The sequence below is a fragment of the Hyla sarda genome, chromosome 1 (assembly GCF_029499605.1).
Source record: "Hyla sarda isolate aHylSar1 chromosome 1, aHylSar1.hap1, whole genome shotgun sequence".
Lineage (NCBI taxonomy): Eukaryota > Metazoa > Chordata > Amphibia > Anura > Hylidae > Hyla > Hyla sarda.
The window spans coordinates 159,789,053-159,810,247 of record NC_079189.1 but is presented as its reverse complement, the minus strand read 5'-3'; the positions used below and the strand labels follow the sequence as shown (position 1 = coordinate 159,810,247).

General features: G+C 43.7%; 1 protein-coding gene across 2 annotated transcripts in view; it reads right to left on the bottom strand.

Annotated features, from left to right (window-relative positions):
* Positions 1-3,161: 3,161 nt before the first annotated feature.
* SLC7A11 (solute carrier family 7 member 11) overlaps positions 3,162-21,195 on the bottom strand; it is a 290,966-nt gene continuing 272,932 nt past the window's right edge. For both annotated transcript variants that reach the window (XM_056563367.1, XM_056563370.1), the window contains exon 12: positions 3,162-3,896. In XM_056563367.1, the coding sequence (XP_056419342.1) occupies positions 3,832-3,896 (65 nt within the window). In that variant the 3' untranslated portion in view covers positions 3,162-3,831. The remainder of the gene's footprint in view (positions 3,897-21,195) is intronic.

The window sequence follows — 21,195 nt, the reverse complement described above, 5'->3', positions numbered from 1 at the left end:
AAAAAATGCAAAATTTTAAATTTTTTCATTAAATTTTGGAATTTTTCACCAAGAAATTATGCAAGTATCGACAAAATTTTACCACTAACATAAAGTAGAATATGTCACGAAAAAACAATCTCGGAATGAGAATGAAAGGTAAAAGCATCCCAGAGTTATTAATATTTAAAGTGACAGTGGTCAGATGTGCAAAAAATGGCCGCGTCCTACAGTGAAAATTGGCTGGGTCCTTAAGGGGTTAAAGGGAAACTGTCTGCTCTGTACCAAGTACAGAGCTTCAGATCCTGGCAGATACTGTATGGACTAAGAGAACACAATTTACAATACTTTTAGTTTTGCTAATAGCTGTTTGTAGAGTTATATAAGAATCTTTTTCTTAGCAGCTGAAGAGTAAAACCAATTGGTGTTGAGCTGTAGTAGCCCAATTCCTCCCTCCCTCTCTTGCCCTGCTTTGAATGACTGACATACAGGCCTTGAAGCAGGGCAGGGCAGGGTGGTGGAGGGAGGAGGTGCAGCTCAGCATCACTGGTTTCACTCTTAAGCTGCTAACAGAAAAACGCACTTTTAGAAGCTATCAAACAGAGACCAGAAAAAAAATAAAAGTATTGTTGATGTTTTCCTAGCACCAGGATCTGCAGCTCTGTACCTGGTATGAAGCTGATACATTCTTATTAAATATTTGTCAGAGCTGAGGGCTTGGAACTCTGTTTAGTAACAGAATGGGGCAGATTTACTATTGTAAGAATTAAAGGGGTACTACGGTGGTCAACGTGTTTTTCCGTTTTTGACTTACCCTATTTGTTTTGTTTCATTTATATTCTTGTTGTTTAGCCTACTCTATTTCTGTTCTTTGTTGTCTTTTTATCCCCCACATTGTATTCCTATCTTTGCTTCTATTTCCTGTTTCTTGCTGTGCTGAAAACTACAAATCCCAGCATGCCACATGCCTTGCTGGTTTGGGGCTGCTCCTTTTTTTCTTGTTTGTTCTGCCCTTTACCCATCCTACTATTTTCCCGGTTCGGCCCCCTTATACACAGCACACTAATATAATCAGCCTTGGTTGGGATACACTGTCATACACACACACAAAAGGGACTACAACTCCCAGCATGTGTCATTCAGGAGTCTTCACTCTGTGGTATAACACCAGTATGCTGCCTCTGTAGTCTCCTGGGGGTTGTTGTTCACCACACCTCTGTAGGGCATACATCAGTGTTTCCCAACCAGGGTGCCTCCAGGTGTTGCAAAACTACAACTCCCAGCATGCAATGACAGCCTTTGGGCATGCTAGGAGTTGTAGTTTTGCAACAGCTGGAGAAACACTGGTTTGTAAACACTAGAATACACACACACACACACACAACAGGGACTACAACTTCCAGCATGTGTCATTCAGGAGTTCCCCCCCTCCCCCTTCACATATAGAGGGAGATTTATGAAAACCTGTGCAGAGGAAAACTTGCCCAGTTGCCCATAGCAACCAATCATCTTTCTGCTTTCATTTTTATGAAGGCCTGTGAAAAATGAAAGAAGCAATCTGATTGGTTGCTATGGGCAACTGGGCAAGTTTTCCTCTGCACAGGTTTTGATAAATCTCCCCCATAGGGATCATTCCCAGTATGAGATTTATTCCCATGCAGTCTATACATCCCCAGCCCGTGCACCTTCTTATCCTCCCCTTCAGATAAAACTTATCTTCTCTGTGAGGTCCTTCTCCTGTGCAGACCTGCGTCCCTAGAATACAGAGCTGGGGGAGGGGAGGTGAGGAGCTGTGTACTCAGCAGACAGAGAAGAAAAAAAAAAAAAAAGCTGTGACATCTTGTCCACAACAGACTCAGAACTGTGGACAACAGTAAAAGAAAACCCTCTGAACTACAGAACTTCCTGCCCAACAAACACGTAAGAAAAACACATACATGCTGCCAAAACATATAACACATGTATATTGCAAAAAAACAAAACTAACAAAGAAGATGCCATATAGTCAAAAAAAAATTAACCACCGGAGTACCCCTTTAAGCCATACTGGCCCTCATGTACTTCGAAAATCGGGTTGTAATTCTATGTTGCTTTCTTACCCAACTGCTTTTTTCCCCTGGTATTTATTATTATGTCGCATCATGTTTGTCGCATGTGCGTCTTTTTGGCTTGGTTTCCAACTCCTCTGAATTGTCGGGAAAAAATCCACAACAATTGAACAAATTCGGGTCGGAAAGCTTTATAAATACGTGGGAAAGCTCAGAAATGTGGGTTATGCCCCTTTTTCGGGTTTGGGAGAATTCACATCGGGTCCGTCGGGAAAAAATGTTGCAACGTGTCGCAGACTGGCGCACGATGTCTGCGACATGTCGCAGACAAAGATGCGACAAAAAAAAAACGACAAAACAAGTCGTGTTTAGAATAGTAAATGAGGGCCTCTGTGTCAAAAGAAAAAAAAAAAAAAAAAACATTGCTCTTGCTGTGCACCACAATGTTGGTTCCTCATCCAATAAAACACAACATTGCTGAAAGGATGTGTTGCATTGATAAAAAAGAGGTGGGGTCTAAATACCCCAACATATGGCACAATTCTGGATGAAATCCTGACACAAATCAAGCCGAATAATAGTTGGTGTAAAGTTAGACAAAAGTGGATAAAGATGCACCATTTTTATTAGGCAGCATAGCCACTGTGAAAAATCTGGTGCGTTCTTAGATTGTTTATTCTAAGCATTAGACAGTTTTTATAAATCTGACCCATTGTCGTAACTAAGGCTGGGTCCACACTACGTTTTGTCCCATACGGGAGCGCATACAGCAGGAGGGAGCTAAAACCTTGCGCTCCCGTATGTGACCGTATGCGCTCCCGTATGCCATTCACTTCAATGAGCCGACCGGAGTGAAACGTTCGGTCCGGTCGGCTCATTTTTGCGCCGTATGCGCTTTTACAACCGGACCTAAAACTGTGGTCAACCACGGTTTTAGGTACGGTTGTAAAAGCGCATACGGCGCAAAAATGAGCCGACCGGACCGAACGTTTCACTCCGGTCGGCTCATTGAAATGAATGGCATACGGGAGCGCATACGGTCACATACGGGAGCGCGAGCTTTTAGCTCCCCCCTGCCGTATGCGCTCCCGTATGGGACAAAACGTAGTGTGAACCCAGCCTTATATGGATATATGTTATTTCACTGTTTCTACCACATTTATATGCCATGATTCCTGCATCAAGTTTAAATGCCAAAAAGTTGCTTGTCAAATAAAATAAAAATAAAAAAAACACAATGGAAAGGTAAAGGATGTCAGTGACAGGTGCACAATACCACTTCCCTTAAAGGAATACTGCAGACTTTATACAACTTATCCCCTATCCGCAGAGCTGCGGCAGTGACGGGTCCACCTACAGGAGATCATGGACGGGTCCACCTACAGGAGTTCATGAGGGGGTCTCAGCAGTCGGACCCCTGCGATCAGATAAGGGGATAAAATGTCTATGGCTGCAGTCCTCCATTAAGCTGGAAACATGAAACAACCATTTGTTCTTATTATGTGTGCAGAAATGGGGGACATATTGACTTGCAAAGAATGTGTAAAATGTAACAATATTCATATCATGATTCTACAATATGCTAATGCGTGTTAGTAGATTTTAATAATTTAATATAAAAGTACAGTGGCATAAAAAAACAAAAACTAAACAATATAGCAGCTCGGTCATCCTTACCAATAAACTAAAATATTATACACTATGGAAACAGTGACTAGTCCTAGTATATCATTCGACCTAATATTAAGGCACAATGAATACAACTTGTAAAATTATGCATAATGTCTTCCTGCATAGTTTTTGTTCAGGATACATTCTCTTCAGCTGGCACAACCTTCAGCAGTATCTGCAGCATCATGGTGACCCTATCTGTAAAGAAGAAAATAATATCGTAAGTACAGGATATTGAAGGAGGAGTCTCTCTGAGGATTTATACATCAGTATTCATCATCTGGTAAAGCTTTTACCTGTCATAACACAATATACATGATGCATTTTTATTTTACATGGCATCTCACTATGACATTCGCCAGCCCCAGCATGCTTTATCCCAATAACATGGAAGGTCAAATCAATGGTCTCACTGCAAATGACTACAAATGAAATAGAAAAATCAAAGATTGATGTTAAGAGGAGGATTAAAAAAATGTATTAGACTTAAAGCCCTAGACATTAAATGAGAACATTAGCATAATGATAAATGCTTATATGTAAGAAGGAAAAGAGGCATAGATTTTGCTAAAAGCTAAGGATAAATGGAAATAATAGTAATAGTTCTTCCTAAAAGTAAAGGACTTACTGTAAGTCAATGACACGTGGAGAAATAAAAATAAAAAGAAGTAAAAAAATAAAAAAAAGACACATTGCTCTGAATATTGTTTTTGTTCTAATAGGTAAACAGCTGATTCTGGAAACTTTCTATTGTATTGTATAAGGGGATTTGCAGACTATAGAGCACTGATCACATATCAGAATATCTGATGTCATAGAATATCTGAAGAAAAGGTAACACAAAAGCCAAGTAGCACAAATACATCATACTAGGATTTCTAGTGGCCATATAGGTTAAAGGAACACATGACCCCCCCATAACCAATCCTTTGATGACCCGATCATGCCCCCCCACTGCTGTACTGTGTCTTCATTGTAATAAAGACTGCTGGAAATCTATACTTTCATAAACACATGTAGTATAACTCTTCTAGACACTTAGTATGATTCTTTTAAATCATTTTCTAGTCAACTTCAAACAATTTCCAGTCTTAGCATCTTATCTGTTCAAGAAATCCAGCTGGTATGAAGATCAATGATGTCTGTGACCTGCACTCCCTCCTGTCCCAAAGACTGCTGGGATAGGGTCATAGAAGTACAGCTATAGCTTGCTGCAAACTCATTGACTATAATGTCATACTCCATCTTGAATCACAACTCTCATAGACTGTCACATTCACAAACAGACAATGCTCATACCTATCCCAAGATGCCTGATTTCCATAATAGTGCATATTAACCCTACAGACCATCGAATGTTGCAATAATGTTTTACAAAGGTTCCTCAGAGCTATGTTATTCCCCTGAGCAATAAAGGATCATGGAGCCCCCATAACCCCACTCATGTGTAAGCCGCACCCATATAGATGCCCCTTCCACATACAACAAATAAATATTTCAATATATACATAGAAATAAAAAGAAAAAATATTTGTCAAAATAAACAATGTAATTTTGCAATTTTTGTTTTTGGGGGGAGGGGGATCGTTTCTATGCAGTATTTTTTTAACGGTTAAAATTACAAAATATCTTCATTCTGTGGTTCAAAATGATTACAACGATACCCAATTTATGTAGGCTATGTTTTATTTTACTACTTTAAAAAATGTAAAACTTTTTGTGAGAAAATTAACATGCATAAAATTTTCCTCTTCTAACCCCTATAATACTTATTTTTCTTTATACAGGGCTATATTTTTGCACAATGATCTGTAGTTTTTATCAGTATGTAGAATGACATTTTTGCGGCCCCTCTCTCAAGACTTGGCCCGAGTGCACGACCTGTCAGTCCACCCCTGCCTATACTTACTTCCCATACTCCCCATAGTACCCCGCCTCAACCAGTGGTTGGTTCAGTGCTATACTGATATATTGCTGCCCCCCCCCTGAACCAGGAAGAGGAGTGCGACTGAGACCAGGACTGTGGTCAATACAAGACACTGCTGCTCAGCCAATCACTGGTTGTAGCGGTGTACCACCTATGCTAGTGATTGGCCGAGCGGTACTCTGATATATTGACCCTCAACACCAGAAAGTTGGATGTGGACGATAAGTAGTGATACTGGAGTCATTGAGACAACCAGAGTACTCATTTAAGCCATATACCTATCCTCCAAAAGAGCCATGATGCATTATATATAACATTATTGTACTTGATGCTAAAATGTTGTAAGTCATAAAATCTTATAAGGAAAAAAGAAAAGATGAGTCCAGCTCCCGATGAAAAAATTCCATATAAAACTTAGCGTTTAATAGGACATGTCACTCGCCAGTGAATCTTATACTAATGTTTGTGCTGATGCTCCACGTCCCTCACCTTTCATGTTTGGGAATTGATTGAATTGATGGATTACGATCGTATGTGGAGAAAAGTGTGTTCGGGAAGAAAGAAAACATTAGGCCCTAAACTATTAGAAACTGATCAAGCCCTTTTTTTTTTTTTTTTTTTTTTAAAGATTGCAGGCTTAATCCAATCCATCTGAGAGAGCTAGAAAGTATTGATACTACCTGAAAGTAAATTTTGACCCTTCTATAAAAAATGTATAATAATAATTGGAATCCAAATAGAGTACGAATGGGGTTAAAAGGATGTTATAGAATAACATATTCAAAGCATGCTCCGAAAACCTTACAATGAAAAATAAAAGCTGGGATTAGGTTTTATGCCTAAAGAACCAATAGAGTTGGGTGTGATCCCTATTAAAAGTGTGCTTTAGAGATAGATCTGTATTACCTCCCGGAAGCTTGATAAGGGAAGGGGTTTAGATGAATAGGTGTCTATAAATACAGTATAAGATATATCTCATTAATTCAAAATATTCATTCTACTCATGCCGTCATTACAGTTTCCCTATTCTAAGGTGTAATACAATATTTATAGAAAAGACAATACCACCCACTCATCAACATGACACCTCTTTGTCGTTAAAGACTGAATCTATCAAATCGATGCCAGCAATTACATTTTGCTCATTTATTTCATTTGCGTGTACATGTGGTTATGTCTTATATGGAAATCTAACATATTGCACTGCAGTTATGTAGCTCACAATCCGGATGCATCACACATGGGAGCTATCACCAAAAGAAGCGTCCAATGGACATCTTGCTATTTAAGGGAGATAAAGTATTTGAGGCTATAGGAATTCAATTATATTAAATGCAGTGGGTAATATTGTTATAACACATACCTTTAGCGTAATTTGTTAAAGGGGTACTCCGGTGAAAAAAAAAGTGTTTTCTAATCAACTGGTTCCAGAAAGTTAAACAGATTTGTTAATTACTTCTACTTAACAGTTGCTGAATGCTCCAGAGGAAGTTGTGTAGTTATTTTCTGTCTCACCACAGTGCTCACTGCTGACACTCTTTTTTATTATAAAAGTACAAAACACAAAACAAGTTCATTTCACTGTAACAAAATTAACAAAACTGAACATAACAACAAACTATTCATCTCAAAATAACAACTTAAACCGGCCAGCCCAGATAAACCAAAAATAAATAAATAAATCATTACCTACTATAGTCCAACACACACACACACATACCTAATGAACATAAATAAAGCTTTCCTCGCTGGGATCAAAAACTAAAAATATCCAAACTAGGAAACATAACCACACTGCCCCCCCCCCCCCCCCTAATAACAAGACAAAAAAAATGGCTAGCTGCCGTAACAAAAATAATCCAACTTGGATAACAAAATATATATTATTTTTTTATACATCTATATTTTTTTTCCTTTTTTTATATACTATATATATATATATATATATATATATATATATATATATATACATACATACATACACATATCCACATACATACACATACACACATACATACATATATACATACACACATTTTTTCTTTTTTTTTTCTTTTTTGTTTTTTAACTGGTCCGACTGCCTTTCTCACAAAATAATTATGACATTATATTAAAAAAAAAAAAATAAATAAATAAATAAATAAATAAAAAAATAAATAAATAAATAAATAAAATAAAAAAATAAAAAAATTAAAAAAAAAGATTAAAAAATTATACATAAAATCATACAGAATATACATAACAAACAACTTAATAACACAGAAAAACAACCAACCTATACTAAACTATCCCATCACCCACCACTCCCTCTGGACATGAGTCAGAGTCCATAGGTCACAGTTTTTGTCCACAACTGACCCATACCGGACCCCCAAAATAGTACCCACTGCAACAGTCCAGTCCTGGGTACACACCACCACCACCCCCCAAAAACCCCCCACCCAACCTAAAATACACCCCTACCCACCTAATGTGAACAGACCAATATATACAAAACAATATATACATATTCTACAACAAAGCAATATTAACAATACAATACACAAAAACCACAAGGCCCAAGTTTGGTTGCCTGCAAGCCCTTTACAATCCATCCATAGAAAACAAAACAAAAGGCTAAGGTGACATGCATAGCCCCCCACCAGGAAGAAGGATGGCAATCCTGATAAAATTAAATTGAAATTCCTCTCCCTTTCAACCTCTAACCCTATCACTATCCCTTCATGAAACTGACCCTATACTCACCCTAAGATATATACACTATCCCTGGCCAAAATAAGGTACTTCACCTTAAGGGCCTAGTACCTAGGGCACATCAAAAGAAAAACCTCTCCATAGGAGAGAAGCCCTACTGGTACCAAGACTGCCATACTCCAAAGACCTAATCTTCCCAAGGTCACCGGTGATATTCCTACAGACCTCCACCTCGGAGAGGATTTTCTGTTGGGTTGACACTAAACACCGTGCGTTCCACGTGTAGTACCTAACCACTAAACTAACTAAGAATAAAGTGCCCCGGTCTCGGCCACCCAGGGACCTGAATGCCCCATAAGCCCACTCCGGATAGGTAAGGCCGGCAAGTTGACTCCAGCCGATGGAAGCGCCCACCCGGTTGTAAACCCCTATATTAAAGGGACAATGAAGCAGGAAGTGGTCCATGCTTTCCAGCGTGTCCCCACACTCTTCACGGGGACATCCCCGGTCATCAGAGTTCCTACACTTCAGGTTGTCCCTTACATATAGCTTCCCCTGAAAGCAGCGCCAGGCCAAGTCCCAAAACTTCTGGGGGATCCTTTTCATGTTCAAAAGATACAACCCCACCCTCAGATCCCGACCTGGTCAGTCCCTGAGCGCCAGAGGCTTCTGGAAGTGGGTCAACAGAACCCGTTTGTCAAGGAACTGCCTTGACTGGGTCCTGATCTCCCACACTCCCAGACCCCACCGACGTATCGCCTTCAGAGTCGGGGTAGCGTAAGCCGGAAGATATCCATGGGGCGTACGGAGGTCCTTCACTTGCCCTCCTGTCTCCCATTCCTGGAAGAAAGGCCGAAACCATTCCCTGCAGGAGAGTACCCACGGAGAAGCCCTCTCTGACCAGAGGTTTGCGATGTTGGCTTTCAAGAAGGTGTTCGTAAAGAACACCACAGGGTTTACCATAGATAAACCCCCTAGTCTCCTCGTGCGGTATGTAACTTCCCTCTTGACTAGGTTCATCCTGTTCCCCCATAACAGTTGGAGAAACAGGCTGTAGATCCTAGTGTAGTAAGCCTCTGGCAAGATACATACACTGCCCAGATAGATAAACAAGGGGAGCAGGTACGATTTGATCAGGTGTACCCTTTCCCTGAGGGTCATAGACCAACCCTTCCACTGGTCCACCTTCTGAGCGGCATCCTGGAGCTTACCATCCCAGTTTTTGGTGGGATAATCATCCTGGCCGAATGTGATGCCTAAGACTTTTGCTGATTCTTGGGGCCCTGGAAGGGTGTCCGGGAGATCAAACATGGGATCCCCCCCTCCCAGCCAGAGACTTTCACACTTATCCCGGTTGATCTTAGACCCGGATGCCTCCGAGTAGCGGTCCACCTCCGACATCACCACACCGACCTCCTCTCTCTGGAGACGAAAATAATGACATCGTCAGCGTACGCCACCACTCTCTGGGTGACAGCCGGCTCCGCCAGACTCATCCCGACTCCCGCCAACGGCCCACAATCTACCCTCCGGATGAAGGGATCGATTGCGAACACGTATAAAAGCGGGCTCAAAGGACAACCCTGACGGACTCCGGACCCCACCTCAAAAGAGCGGCCAGACCACCCGTTCACCAGCGGGAAACTCTCTGCCCCTGCATACAAGATCTTAAGCCAATTAAAAAAAGTAGTTGGTAAGCCATATCTCAGGAGGACGGACCATAGGTACTCATGGTTTACCCGATCAAATGCTTTGGCCTGATCCAAGGACAGCAAGTACCCCTTCCAAAGACCGGCACTACTCCGCTCCACTGCCTCCCTGACACTAAGGACAGCACTTAAGGTGCTTCGGCCTGGAACAGAGCAGTGCTGAGCCCCCGAAAGGAGCCGGGGTGCAAACTTCACCAGCCGATTAAACAGTATCTTGGCCAGAAGCTTCCTGTCCGTATTGAGAAGAGCTATGGGCCTCCAATTCTCAATCTGGCTAGGATCTTTACCCTTTGACAGAAGAATCAGGGCTGACCTCCTCATTGACTTCGGCAGAGTACCCGAGGAGAGACACTCATTGAATACCTCAGTCAAGAGGGGAGCTAAAGACTCCTTAAAGGTCCTGTACCACTCGGATGTTAAGCCATCCGGACCTGGCGACTTCTTGGGGGCGAGACCCTCGATCGCCAGTCTCACTTCCTCTTCCCTGATTTCTTCTGCCAAAACATCAAGAGAGGGGTCTACCCCTGGCTCAGGAATGGTTTCAGTCAGGAAAACCGACATCCTGTCTCGATCTAGATCCTTCCTCCCCAAGAGGTGCGAGTAGAAGGATCTGACGACCTCCAAGATCCCTGATCTGGACCGATTCAGAGATCCTGTACTATCAATCAGTCCTGAAATGACTTTACTACTCACTGACATCTTACAGTTTCTGTAAGGGTCGGGCGAGCGGTACTTCCCGTAATCCCTCTCAAAAACCAAAGATGTGTGTCTATCGTACTGACACCTCATCAGCAAGGATTTCACTCTGGAGATATCCTCTCGGCTACCTCCAGTCGAGACGAAAAGCTCGAGTTTCCTCCTCAGACCCTGATACAAGCGATACCTGTTCAGGGACCTGAGGCTCGAGAGCTGGCGGAAGAACCCCGCAACCCGCTTCTTGAATATCTCCCACCACTCTGACTTACTACTACATAGGTCCAGTAAAGGTACCTGACTCTGAAAAAAATCCTCAAAGGACTGTCTTATCTCCGCTTCCTCCAGGAGGGACGAATTCAGCTTCCAATAACCTTTTCCCATCCGGGGGGTCTCTGAAACATTCAGGGAAAACAAAATCATACAGTGATCGGAGAACTCCACCTCAACCACGGACACTGCAGAAGAGACGGCTTCCTCCTTTAAATAAAACCTATCTATCCTAGACCTGCGACTACCTTGATGATAGGTGAAACCCGCGTGGCCCGAGGGGCTCCGGATGTGGGCGTCCTCTAGGCGAGCTTCTCTAGTTATGCTAATCAGTGCCACACTATCACAAGTCAGCGGACCATTGGAGCCTCCCCGATCTTGGGACCTCGTGACATTATTGAAGTCCCCTCCAAAGATCACTTGCCGACTCGTAAAAAGAAAGGGCTTAATCCTCATAAAGAGATCTTTACGGCCCCGCTTAGTTTGCGGGGCATAGATGTTAATGAGCCGGAGCTCTTGTCCCTTCATGAAGACATCTAAGATCAGGCACCTCCCCATTTCTAATTCAATAACCCGTCGGCATTCAACAGGAGCGGTAAAAAGGACCGCCACCCCACTATACGGCTCAGCTGCAAGAGACCAGTGGGAGGGGCCGCGCCTCCACTCTCTTCTGGCTTTTACCAGAGAGGCTAGATCTGACAACCTGGTCTCTTGTAAAAAGAAAATATCGGCTTCAACACGGCCGAGAAAATCAAAGGCTGCAAATCTAGCCGTATCCGACTTTATGCTGGCACAATTAATAGATGCCAGCGTCAATGGGGTGAGTGCCGCCATACAGGGTGATTAAATTAGACGGCCACACCCTTTACTTTTGCTTCCCTTTCTTTTTTGCCCCCTCATCCCCTGAAGAAGACGAGAGGGCAGGACCACACTTAGACCTTTTTTTGGATTCAGATTGATCCATTTGATCCCCGTCTCCATCCGGCCCCGGTCTAGCCCTGCCCTCCGAGGAAGGTGTCCCGACAGGACAGGGCCCAGTTCCCCCCAGAGGCTCTTTCTTCCTAGGCACCCCGTCCTCACCTTCCCCCTCCAAGGAGGGGGAGGAGATGGTATCGAGGACGAGGTACCGGTTTGACAGGTCAATCAGAGGGGGGGCAGTCAGGCTTCCGTTTTGGACCTGGCCCGTAGTACAAGGAACAGATGACTCTGACCTCTTCTTTCTCCCTTTCCTTTTGCCCTTATCTTTCTTTTTAGGCCTCTCCCCACTATCCTCATCCACACTTTCATAGTGGGAGGAATCAGAAAGGTCGGCCATATTGCCATCCTCTTTGCGCAGTCTCCTGATCTCCTCATCTAGCACGTTCTCCTCCAGGGCTTCAGCAGTTACAGGGCCAGCTTCAGGAGCAGGGGCTGAAGCTACCCCCGCCACCTGGGCACTCTCCAGCTCCCTACTCCTTCTACGATTTTCCTCCCGCCTTAGTTTGGCGGGGCCCTTTTTCCTCCTCACTAGCCCTGTTGTGCCCCCATCCCTGCTCGTACCCTCCCCAGCCGAGGCAACTTCACAGCTCTCCTCAGCCGGAGCGGCCGCCGCACGGGTGAAGGCGCTAGGACAACGGCTAAAAGGGTGTCCGAGGACACCACACAGGTGGCACCGGATCTGCCGACAGGATGCGGCCAGATGACCCACCCCACCACACAAAGCACAGACCTGCACAGTACAGGCTGCGCTAAAGTGGGTGGGGCTGCCACACCTGTGACAGACCTTAGGCTGCCCCTGGTAGAAGACCTGGATCCTGTCACGTCCAAGGAAGGCGGCTGACGGAATGTGGGCAACCGTACTGCCTGAACGCTTGAGTTTGACGGAAAACGTCCAGGCCCCGGACCAGATCCCGTGCTCATCAAAGTTTTTCTTGGGCATGTCCGTCACATCCCCATACCGACCGAGCCAGGTCATGATGTCATAACAAGAAAGCGACTCGTTACGGGTCAAAACGGTCACTTTCTTGACAGAGTTCTGACGGGAAATCGCCTTTACGGTGAAATCCCGCCAGCCGGGCTCGTTCTTCGCCACTTCATAGTTTGACCAGAAGAGTTCAAGACCCTCTGGCCGAACGAAACTGACGTCAAACTCAGACAAACCGTAGGGGTGAATCAGGGCAAAGATGTCACTCGCCCTGAATTCCATCTGAAGGAGGAGCTCAACCACTTTAGCGCGAAATGGACACGCATCCTCGCCCCTCCAAATCAGACGGACCACATTCCTACGGTTATTGTCCTGCCCGGGTGTCGGGAGGGACCAGACCACCTCCCCATTCCGCTCTCGGAAAGCCCCCAAACCGTGTCTCTCTATCCAGAAAGACAGGTCGACCTCACCCCTTCCCTCTACCTGGATCGACCTGTCACCCCTGCGTAGAGCCTCCAGGAGGCGCTGTTGCAAATGGCCCCCAGGGCCGGACGGAGATGGGGACCCCCCTGAACCCCCGGCAGCGACATTAGCATAGCTCCTGGGAGCAGTCACTGCCGGGGGGGCAGCCGGACCAGACCCAGAGCCAGAACCACTTACAACACCATTCACACCACAACTCTCAACCTCTTTATTTCCAGCCATACTATTACCACTCCCATCAACATTCACTCCACTGACACTCCCACATACACTCCTCTCACCCACAACACTACTACACCCATCAATATCACATCCTACATTCTTGTCCTGACTAACAAATTCTGGGCTGGCTGGGACTTGTAGTATGGCTGGCTTTAGTAAAGCCCTTTGTGCTGGCTTAGCCGCTGCTGGGGTCGACGCCGATGGCTTCTCCTTCATGGCTGCTATCACATCCTGATTCTGGGACTGCCCCACCGGGCGCACCCCAGCTCCTCCCACAGCGCCAGCACCTGCTTCACCCGACTTCACAGGCTCTGTGGATAATCCCGGCGCCCGGACACTCCCCCCCCTCACAGGGGAGTGCCTTGCAGTGCCGGTAATGCCCACAGTACTCGGGGAACCGCCCCCCGAGCACCCAGGGGCATAACTCGCGCTGCCCACCATGAGCCCATCCTGCCCCTCCCTACCGGCAGGATGGGTGGGCTTCACATCTATTGCGTCTGCAGCTTTTACTGACGCCATGCTGTATCCCCCATGCTGGCTCCGTTCCACCACAGAAACGGAGTCTGGCAGTTTAGAGGACCCAGCAGCCTGAACCAGCTTTGCAGCTGGCCCAGACTGCTGGAAAGGACGGAACACATAATGCACAGTTTCCTGGGTCTTCTGTTTTTTTGCCTTTCTTTTTACTAATGTGTCATCACACTGGTCATCACCAAATGTAAAATTCTGGAGGTGGGCTGGGGACTCCTGCATCACTATAGCCCTCAGCAATCCCCCAGCCTCACTCTCCACATCATCATCCTCACTATCGCTTAGCGGTAGTGCCACCTGAGCCGGCTCTATGTAGCTGTCCTGAGTCTTAGTGGTCTGGGTGTCACAGGGAGTAGGGTCAGGCAATACATCATCCTCCACAACCTGTACACTTTCCTCCAACTTCTTCTCCTCCACCTCCTCCTCCTTTACACCAACACCACCATCCTCTCTTTCTTCACCACCACTACTCTCCCCATCATCCACCTCCACCTTACCTGGGGATTTCATGGCGGCAAACCGATCCCGGTTCTCCATCTTCTCCCTGAAGAGACCGCTTCCCTCCAGGATCTCTGCTCTCCTCTCCTCCATCTTTGCAATGTCTTTCTTCAGGGCTGCAATCCTCTTTTTCAGTTCCAGTTTATTCTTTTTGGACCCAGAGCATGCCAGATTCTGGGCTCCACGCAGGTCCTCTCTCATCAACCTAAGCTCCCTACCGCAGCGGTCGTATTCCGCAAACCGTGCGGTCATGCGGGAGCAGTAGGTCTCGCTGGACTCTTCGGGCCCTCTCTCAGCCCACAACTCAATACTTTGCCTCCTCGCCTTCCTTCCACTGGATCTCTGGCTGGCACCCATTGCCGGAGGAGCCGAGCCTGCATTGCTGCAGACTCTGCCAGATCTTCTTCCTCCGGCCGGAAAAATGGCTGTCGCTGTTTTCTTTCCACCCCCCGCCAGCCTGGAAGAACGGGGAGTGGAGGCCAGGGGCTCCATGCAGGGAAAACTCTCCCAAGGAGCCTGCCACACCCCTGGGAAAGGTTGGTGAATCACCTGCTCTGCCTCTGGAACTCTGGAGAAACACAAAAAGGGACACACCCAAAGCTGCTTCACACACAACTGCTCCTGGCTACTGTGTTCCACAGGAAGCGCTCTCTGCTGACACCTCTGTCCATGTCAGGAACTGTGCAGAGTAGGAGATGTTTGCTATGGGAAACTGTTCCAGCTCTTGACAGTTCCTGACATGGACAGAGGTGTCAGCAGAGAGCACTGTGGCAAAACAGAAAATAACTACACAACTTCCTCTGGAGCATTCAACAACTGTTACGTAGAAGTAATTAACAAATCTGTTTAACTTTCTGGACAGAAAGTTAAACAAAGACAGAAAAGAGCTTCAAAATTTCCTCTGCAGCATACAGCTGATAAGTACTGGAAGGATTAGGATTTTTAAATGGAAGTAATTTACAAATCTTTTTAACTTTTTTGCCACCAGTTGATTAAAAAAATGTTTTCCCCTGGAGTACCACTTTAATGAATTCTTAAAGGGATGCTCCACTGGAAAACATTTTTTTTTTAAATCAACTGGTGCCAGAAAGTTAAACAAATTTGTAAATTACTTCTATTAAAAAAAATTAATCCTTTCAGTACTTATCAGCTGCTGTCTAAAAACAGTGCTCTCTGCTGACACCTCTGTCCATGTCAGGAACTGTCCAGAGCACAGTGCTCTCTGCCAACACTTCTGTCCATGTCAGGAACTGTTCAGAGCACAGTACTTTCTGCTGACACCTCTGTCCAAGTCAGGGACTGTCCAGAGCAGGATAGGTTTTATATGGAGATTGGTTCCTGCTCTGGACAGTTCCTAAAATGGACAAAAGTGTCAGCAGAGAGCACTGTGGTCAGACCGAAAAGAAATGAAAAAAGAAAAGAACTTCCTGTTGAGCATTTAGCAGCTGATAAGTACTGTAATAGAAATAATTTACAAATATATTTAACTTTCTGTGGTAGCCCTTGGGGGGTAATAGTAGTGGGGGTATTGTTGCGGTAGATGAGGGGCTAATGTTAACCCTATAGTTCGTGACGCCAGGCTGAGGGCTAGTATGCTGAGGTAATTCTCCAGCCTATCGCCGCCCTTCCCAGTAACGATAGGTGCATGCATAAAATGACTGAGGTCCACAAGGTAGTTGAATTTGAACTTGGATAACTTTACTTAAAGGCTTGTGGTACATCCAACGAACAGTGACAGTCTCTTAAATACAGTCTCTATACAGTTCAATGACTGACAGTTGTTGCGGACCTTGATTTCTAATGCAAGTCTCTGAATTTAGGGTAATTTGCAAAGATCCGTCCGGATTTAGGGGATAGATAAGGTCCGGTGATCTTGCAGAGTGCTTAGGGATTGATACACTCACGATTCTGAATAGATCAGCCGTTGCCGCAAGGCTCGGGCCTAACACACTGCGGAAGATAGCTGCGCAGATCCTGCTCGTTTGACAGCCCAGGAACAAGAGAGATGCTTACTGCTTGGCTGCACAGGAACAAGAGAGAGAGCAATGGCCGCCGCTCCCTTATATGGGCAGGGCCGTTTTGGATTGGTCCGAGTAGCTGTCACTCACCGTTACAGGGAGTGATGGGAGAAATACCTCATAGGGACCTCCAAAGGTCCTTAAGGCAATAAACCATAGAGCTCACCTGACCACGTGACTCGCAGGTCCTGCTACACTATGCAGAGGTAATTAACCAATTATATATATTTGTATAATCCTATATATATATAAATCCTAAATAATTACTAGATAACTAATACCTAGATGAGAGGTGACTAGGGGTGGACTAGACAATACGGTCCCCCCCATCCTAGGGACTCTGGCTATGGGGACCTATACACACAGGTACCTGATAGAAATGTGGTGTCCCGGTACCGCATCCTGTCACCATTTGATTTAAAAAAAATTATAATTGTTTTCCAGTGGAGTACCCATTTAACATCGTGGATGAGGTGCATTCACACACAAAACCTTATGACTATTATAGTGCTAATGTCCCAGGTCCTATGGCTGAGAGTGATGTAAATGAAGCCATCAAATGATCTTTAGGCAATGCAGTAGACTATACTAATGAATCTAGGTTACACTTGTCTATGGAAAGTAAGACAGTGCACTGAATCAATTAGAACACACATTTATCACAGTTCTGTTTGGTTCAATTAGTTTGTAAAGGACGATAGGAAGGCCAGCACACTGCAATAGAGTGAATGTATTGTCCTCAAGACCTTAAGAGTATCAACTTAAGTGAACTCGACACTGCAGTAAAGAGCATTTTTCATTCATTGCTTCAGAGGAAAACTATAATGCACTATAGATACTGTTTTCCTAAGAACATGCTTTATTACTTTGGAGGAGATGGTAAACTGTACTTAAGTACTTGAAATTTATTGAAAAATAAACCCTCAACAACAGCTGCATCGCAAACATGTTCCAGAGGATAATAACATTTTTCAGGAAGTTTTAGTGTCATAAAATACAGTAATCTAATGTGATATTGATCACAACAGCTTCTTAAAATGTGTTACAGCTTAAATTGAAACATATATTGGAAGTGGAAAGGCTTAGGGAACAACACAAAGGAAAATAAAAGCAAAGACAATAACCTTCTAAACGCATTTATTAACCAGCAAGACTTAGTTTTACAGTTTACGTGATCATCCTGTACCATGGAGACGTATGATGGATATTTAAATCATCCTCCTTCTTATAACATCAAGGCTGAAGAAAGTCACTGACTACCTATATACAATGTCCAAGGCTGAAGGAAATCAATACTCCACCTACATAAAACATCCAAAGCCTGAAAGAAATCACTGCCTACCTGCTTACATCATCCAAGGATAAAGGAAGTCACTGGCTACCTGCATACAACATGCAAGAAAATCAATACCTACCTACAGAGTATGTCCAAAGTGAAAGAAATCAACACCTGTATACAATGTCCAATTTTGAAGGAAATCAATATCCCCTACATAAAATATCCAAGACTGAAAGAAATCCCAATCTACCGGCTTATATCTTCCAAAGCTTAAGACATTTTGGGCTTAGGAGTCCTGCGGTTGGTGTCGCTCAATGATTGACCACCTTTTGTGTATGGGCATAAATCCAGACACAGCTGTGAATTACTGATATAGACTTCCCTGTTGACTCCCAATCCCAGAATGAAGAAATTCACTGACTACCTGTAGACAACTTCCAAGGTTGAAAAAAGTTACTGACTCCCTGTAAACAATATTCAAGGTTCACAGAAATCACAGATATACTTAAAAGGCAGTCTCACCAATTAAAATGTATCCAAATATGAAGTGCTACCTATACTAAAACTATTTCCCAATACAAGCAATTTTAGTTTTTATTTGTAGTGAGGTTATTAGTCTACCTGTCACCCATATGCTTTGCTACTGTTGCCATTGCCCTTGGTTATGCCCCACTGTGTTCCCGTTCATCTTGGGTCAGCTTTCCCTGTAGACACTTCCTGTTTCTCATCTCATGCAGCACCCCTGTTCTGTGCATGTCAGAGGAAAGCCTCTCTAACACAAAGAAGGGGAGGAGCTACTTTATTACACTTAGGTCAGTGATAGTTCGCTTGACTGGCTAGTGTTTAGACAGTGTGTCTGCACTAGTATAATTATTTTTTATGAGTCTATAAAATAGTAGGGAGGCTTAGGTGGGTGCCAGCAGAAAGGGCGCAGTCCTGTCACAGTCCACAAAAGTTAATACATAATAAATAAAGAGGTTCTGCAGCACTCCAATAAGTGAAATAAGTGAACTTTTATTCACTCATGTTTAAGATACTTGAACATGGGGGAATATGGGTAAATAAACATTCACATATTTTATCGATTTGGAGTGCTGCAGAACCACTTTTTAGCATCTTAAATATATACAGCAACATTAAAACAGGTACATGGGCGAAATATGAAGGAACAACGTCACTTCAAAGAAAAACTGAAAATTGATTGTATTGGGAAATTGTTTTATTTTAGGGAGCACTACATATTTCCATTTTAATTGGTGGGACTGCCCCTTTAAGGATTTTTTTCAAGAAAATATAATATATTGTTTACTACCTCCCCTTGCTTTAACCCCTTCCCGCTATATGATGTATGCATACAAACATCCGACATGTTCACGCATTTGGACATATGCATACGTCCTAGAGATCTCCGGCACTGCCGCGGACAGCACAGGAGATCAGCGACGGGAGTCGGCTGTTAATCACAGTCAGAGTCCCGCATCTATGGTGTTGACAAGGGGAGCGCTTTCCCCCTGTTGACTGACGGCGGCGCCGTGATATGATCGTGGGTCGTTGTCGGTTGCTATGGCGGCAGGAGTTCAGATCATGACCTCCTGTCTGCCTGCTATGGAAGCCTGTGAGATCCAGCCACAGGCTGCAGTGCTGCAGTACAAATGTATTGTAGCATAGTATAACATGTAAAAAGTGTAAAAAATTTAATAAAAAGTTCTTCAATAAAAGTGTGAAGTGTGAAAAAAAAACCTTTCCCAATAAAAGCCCTGTATTATCACCAAAAAAGATCAAAAACACAAATCATATACATAATAGGCATTGCCTCGTCCGTAATGACGTGTACTATAAAACTATAATGTAAATTATCCCGCACGGTTAACACCGTACAAATAGCGGAATAAAAAAGATCAAAAGGTAGCATATATTGCAAATATGATACCAATAAAAAGTACAGCTCATTCTGCAAAGAATAAGTCCTTACTCAATGGCGTCAGACGAAAAATAAAAAAGTTACGGCTGTTGGAAAATGAATGGCAGAAAAATTATTTTGCTCAGAAAAGGAAAAAGAACATAGAAAGCCATATAAAATGGGTATTGCCATAATCGTACTGACCGACAGCATAAATATAACATCACTTTTACCACACAGTGTACACCATTAAAAAATTTCAAAAACGGCAGAAATTTTCCAGTTTTTCACAATATTTTTTAGTTTTTAACTGAAAATGCTGCATGTGTCGACAAAAATGCACCACTTATGTAAAGTACAGTATGTAACAAAAAAACTATCTCAGAATCGCTCTGCTCAGAAAAAGTGTTCTAAAGTTATTACCATTTAAAGAGATACATGTCAAATAAAAATAAAAAAGAGCCTGGTCATAGAGGTAAAAAATGGGTCTGTCCTTAAGGGGTAAAAAAAAAATCTTACCTCAGCATCAGAAGGAGAAAAAACAGGAGCACAGTGGGGATTGGAATACAGCTGCAGTGATGTAAGTATTGTGGATTTTGTTTTTTTTATGCACAGAAAGGCAAAAAACAAGATATTATATTTTATTGAACAATTCTTTTAATAGCTTTTGGCCAAACAATGTACTGTGTTGTCAGTGGAGAAAGCCAGAAGCCTCCATACACATTAGATAGACAATCTTGCCACTTTTGTCTTTTGTGTGTCTTAATGTATACGATATCCATGCTGAAGAAATTCACTGACTTTCTCTAAACAATATATAAGAGGTAAAAATAAATTACTGACAATTTACAAACAACATATAAGGCTGAAGGATATTACCTTTTTCTAGAAAAGATCGAGAGGGGAAAAAAGCAACTTTGGGTTTATGTGCATACATAATGGCCCTAATTTACTTAGAAAATCGGGTTGTAAATCTATCTTGCTTTCTTACCCGACTGCTTTTTTCCCCTGGTTTTTATTATTATGTCGCCTCCTGTTTGTCGCACTGGGTTTTGTCGGTTTTGGTTTCCAACTCCTCTGAGTTGTCGGGAAAAAATCCACAACAATTCAACAAATTCGGGTTGGAAACCTTTATAAATATGTGGGAAAGCTCAGAAATGTCGGGTTACGCCCCTTTTTCGGGTTTGGGAGAATCCACATCGGGTCCGTCGGGAAAAAATGTTGCATCGTGTCGCAGACTGGCGCACGATGTCTGCGACGTGTCGCAGACAAAGATGCGCCAAAAAAACCCGACAAAAGAAGTCGGTTTTAGAATAGTAAATGAGGGCCAAAATATGTGCTCCTTGAGCTCCACAAGCTTACAGATCCTGCTT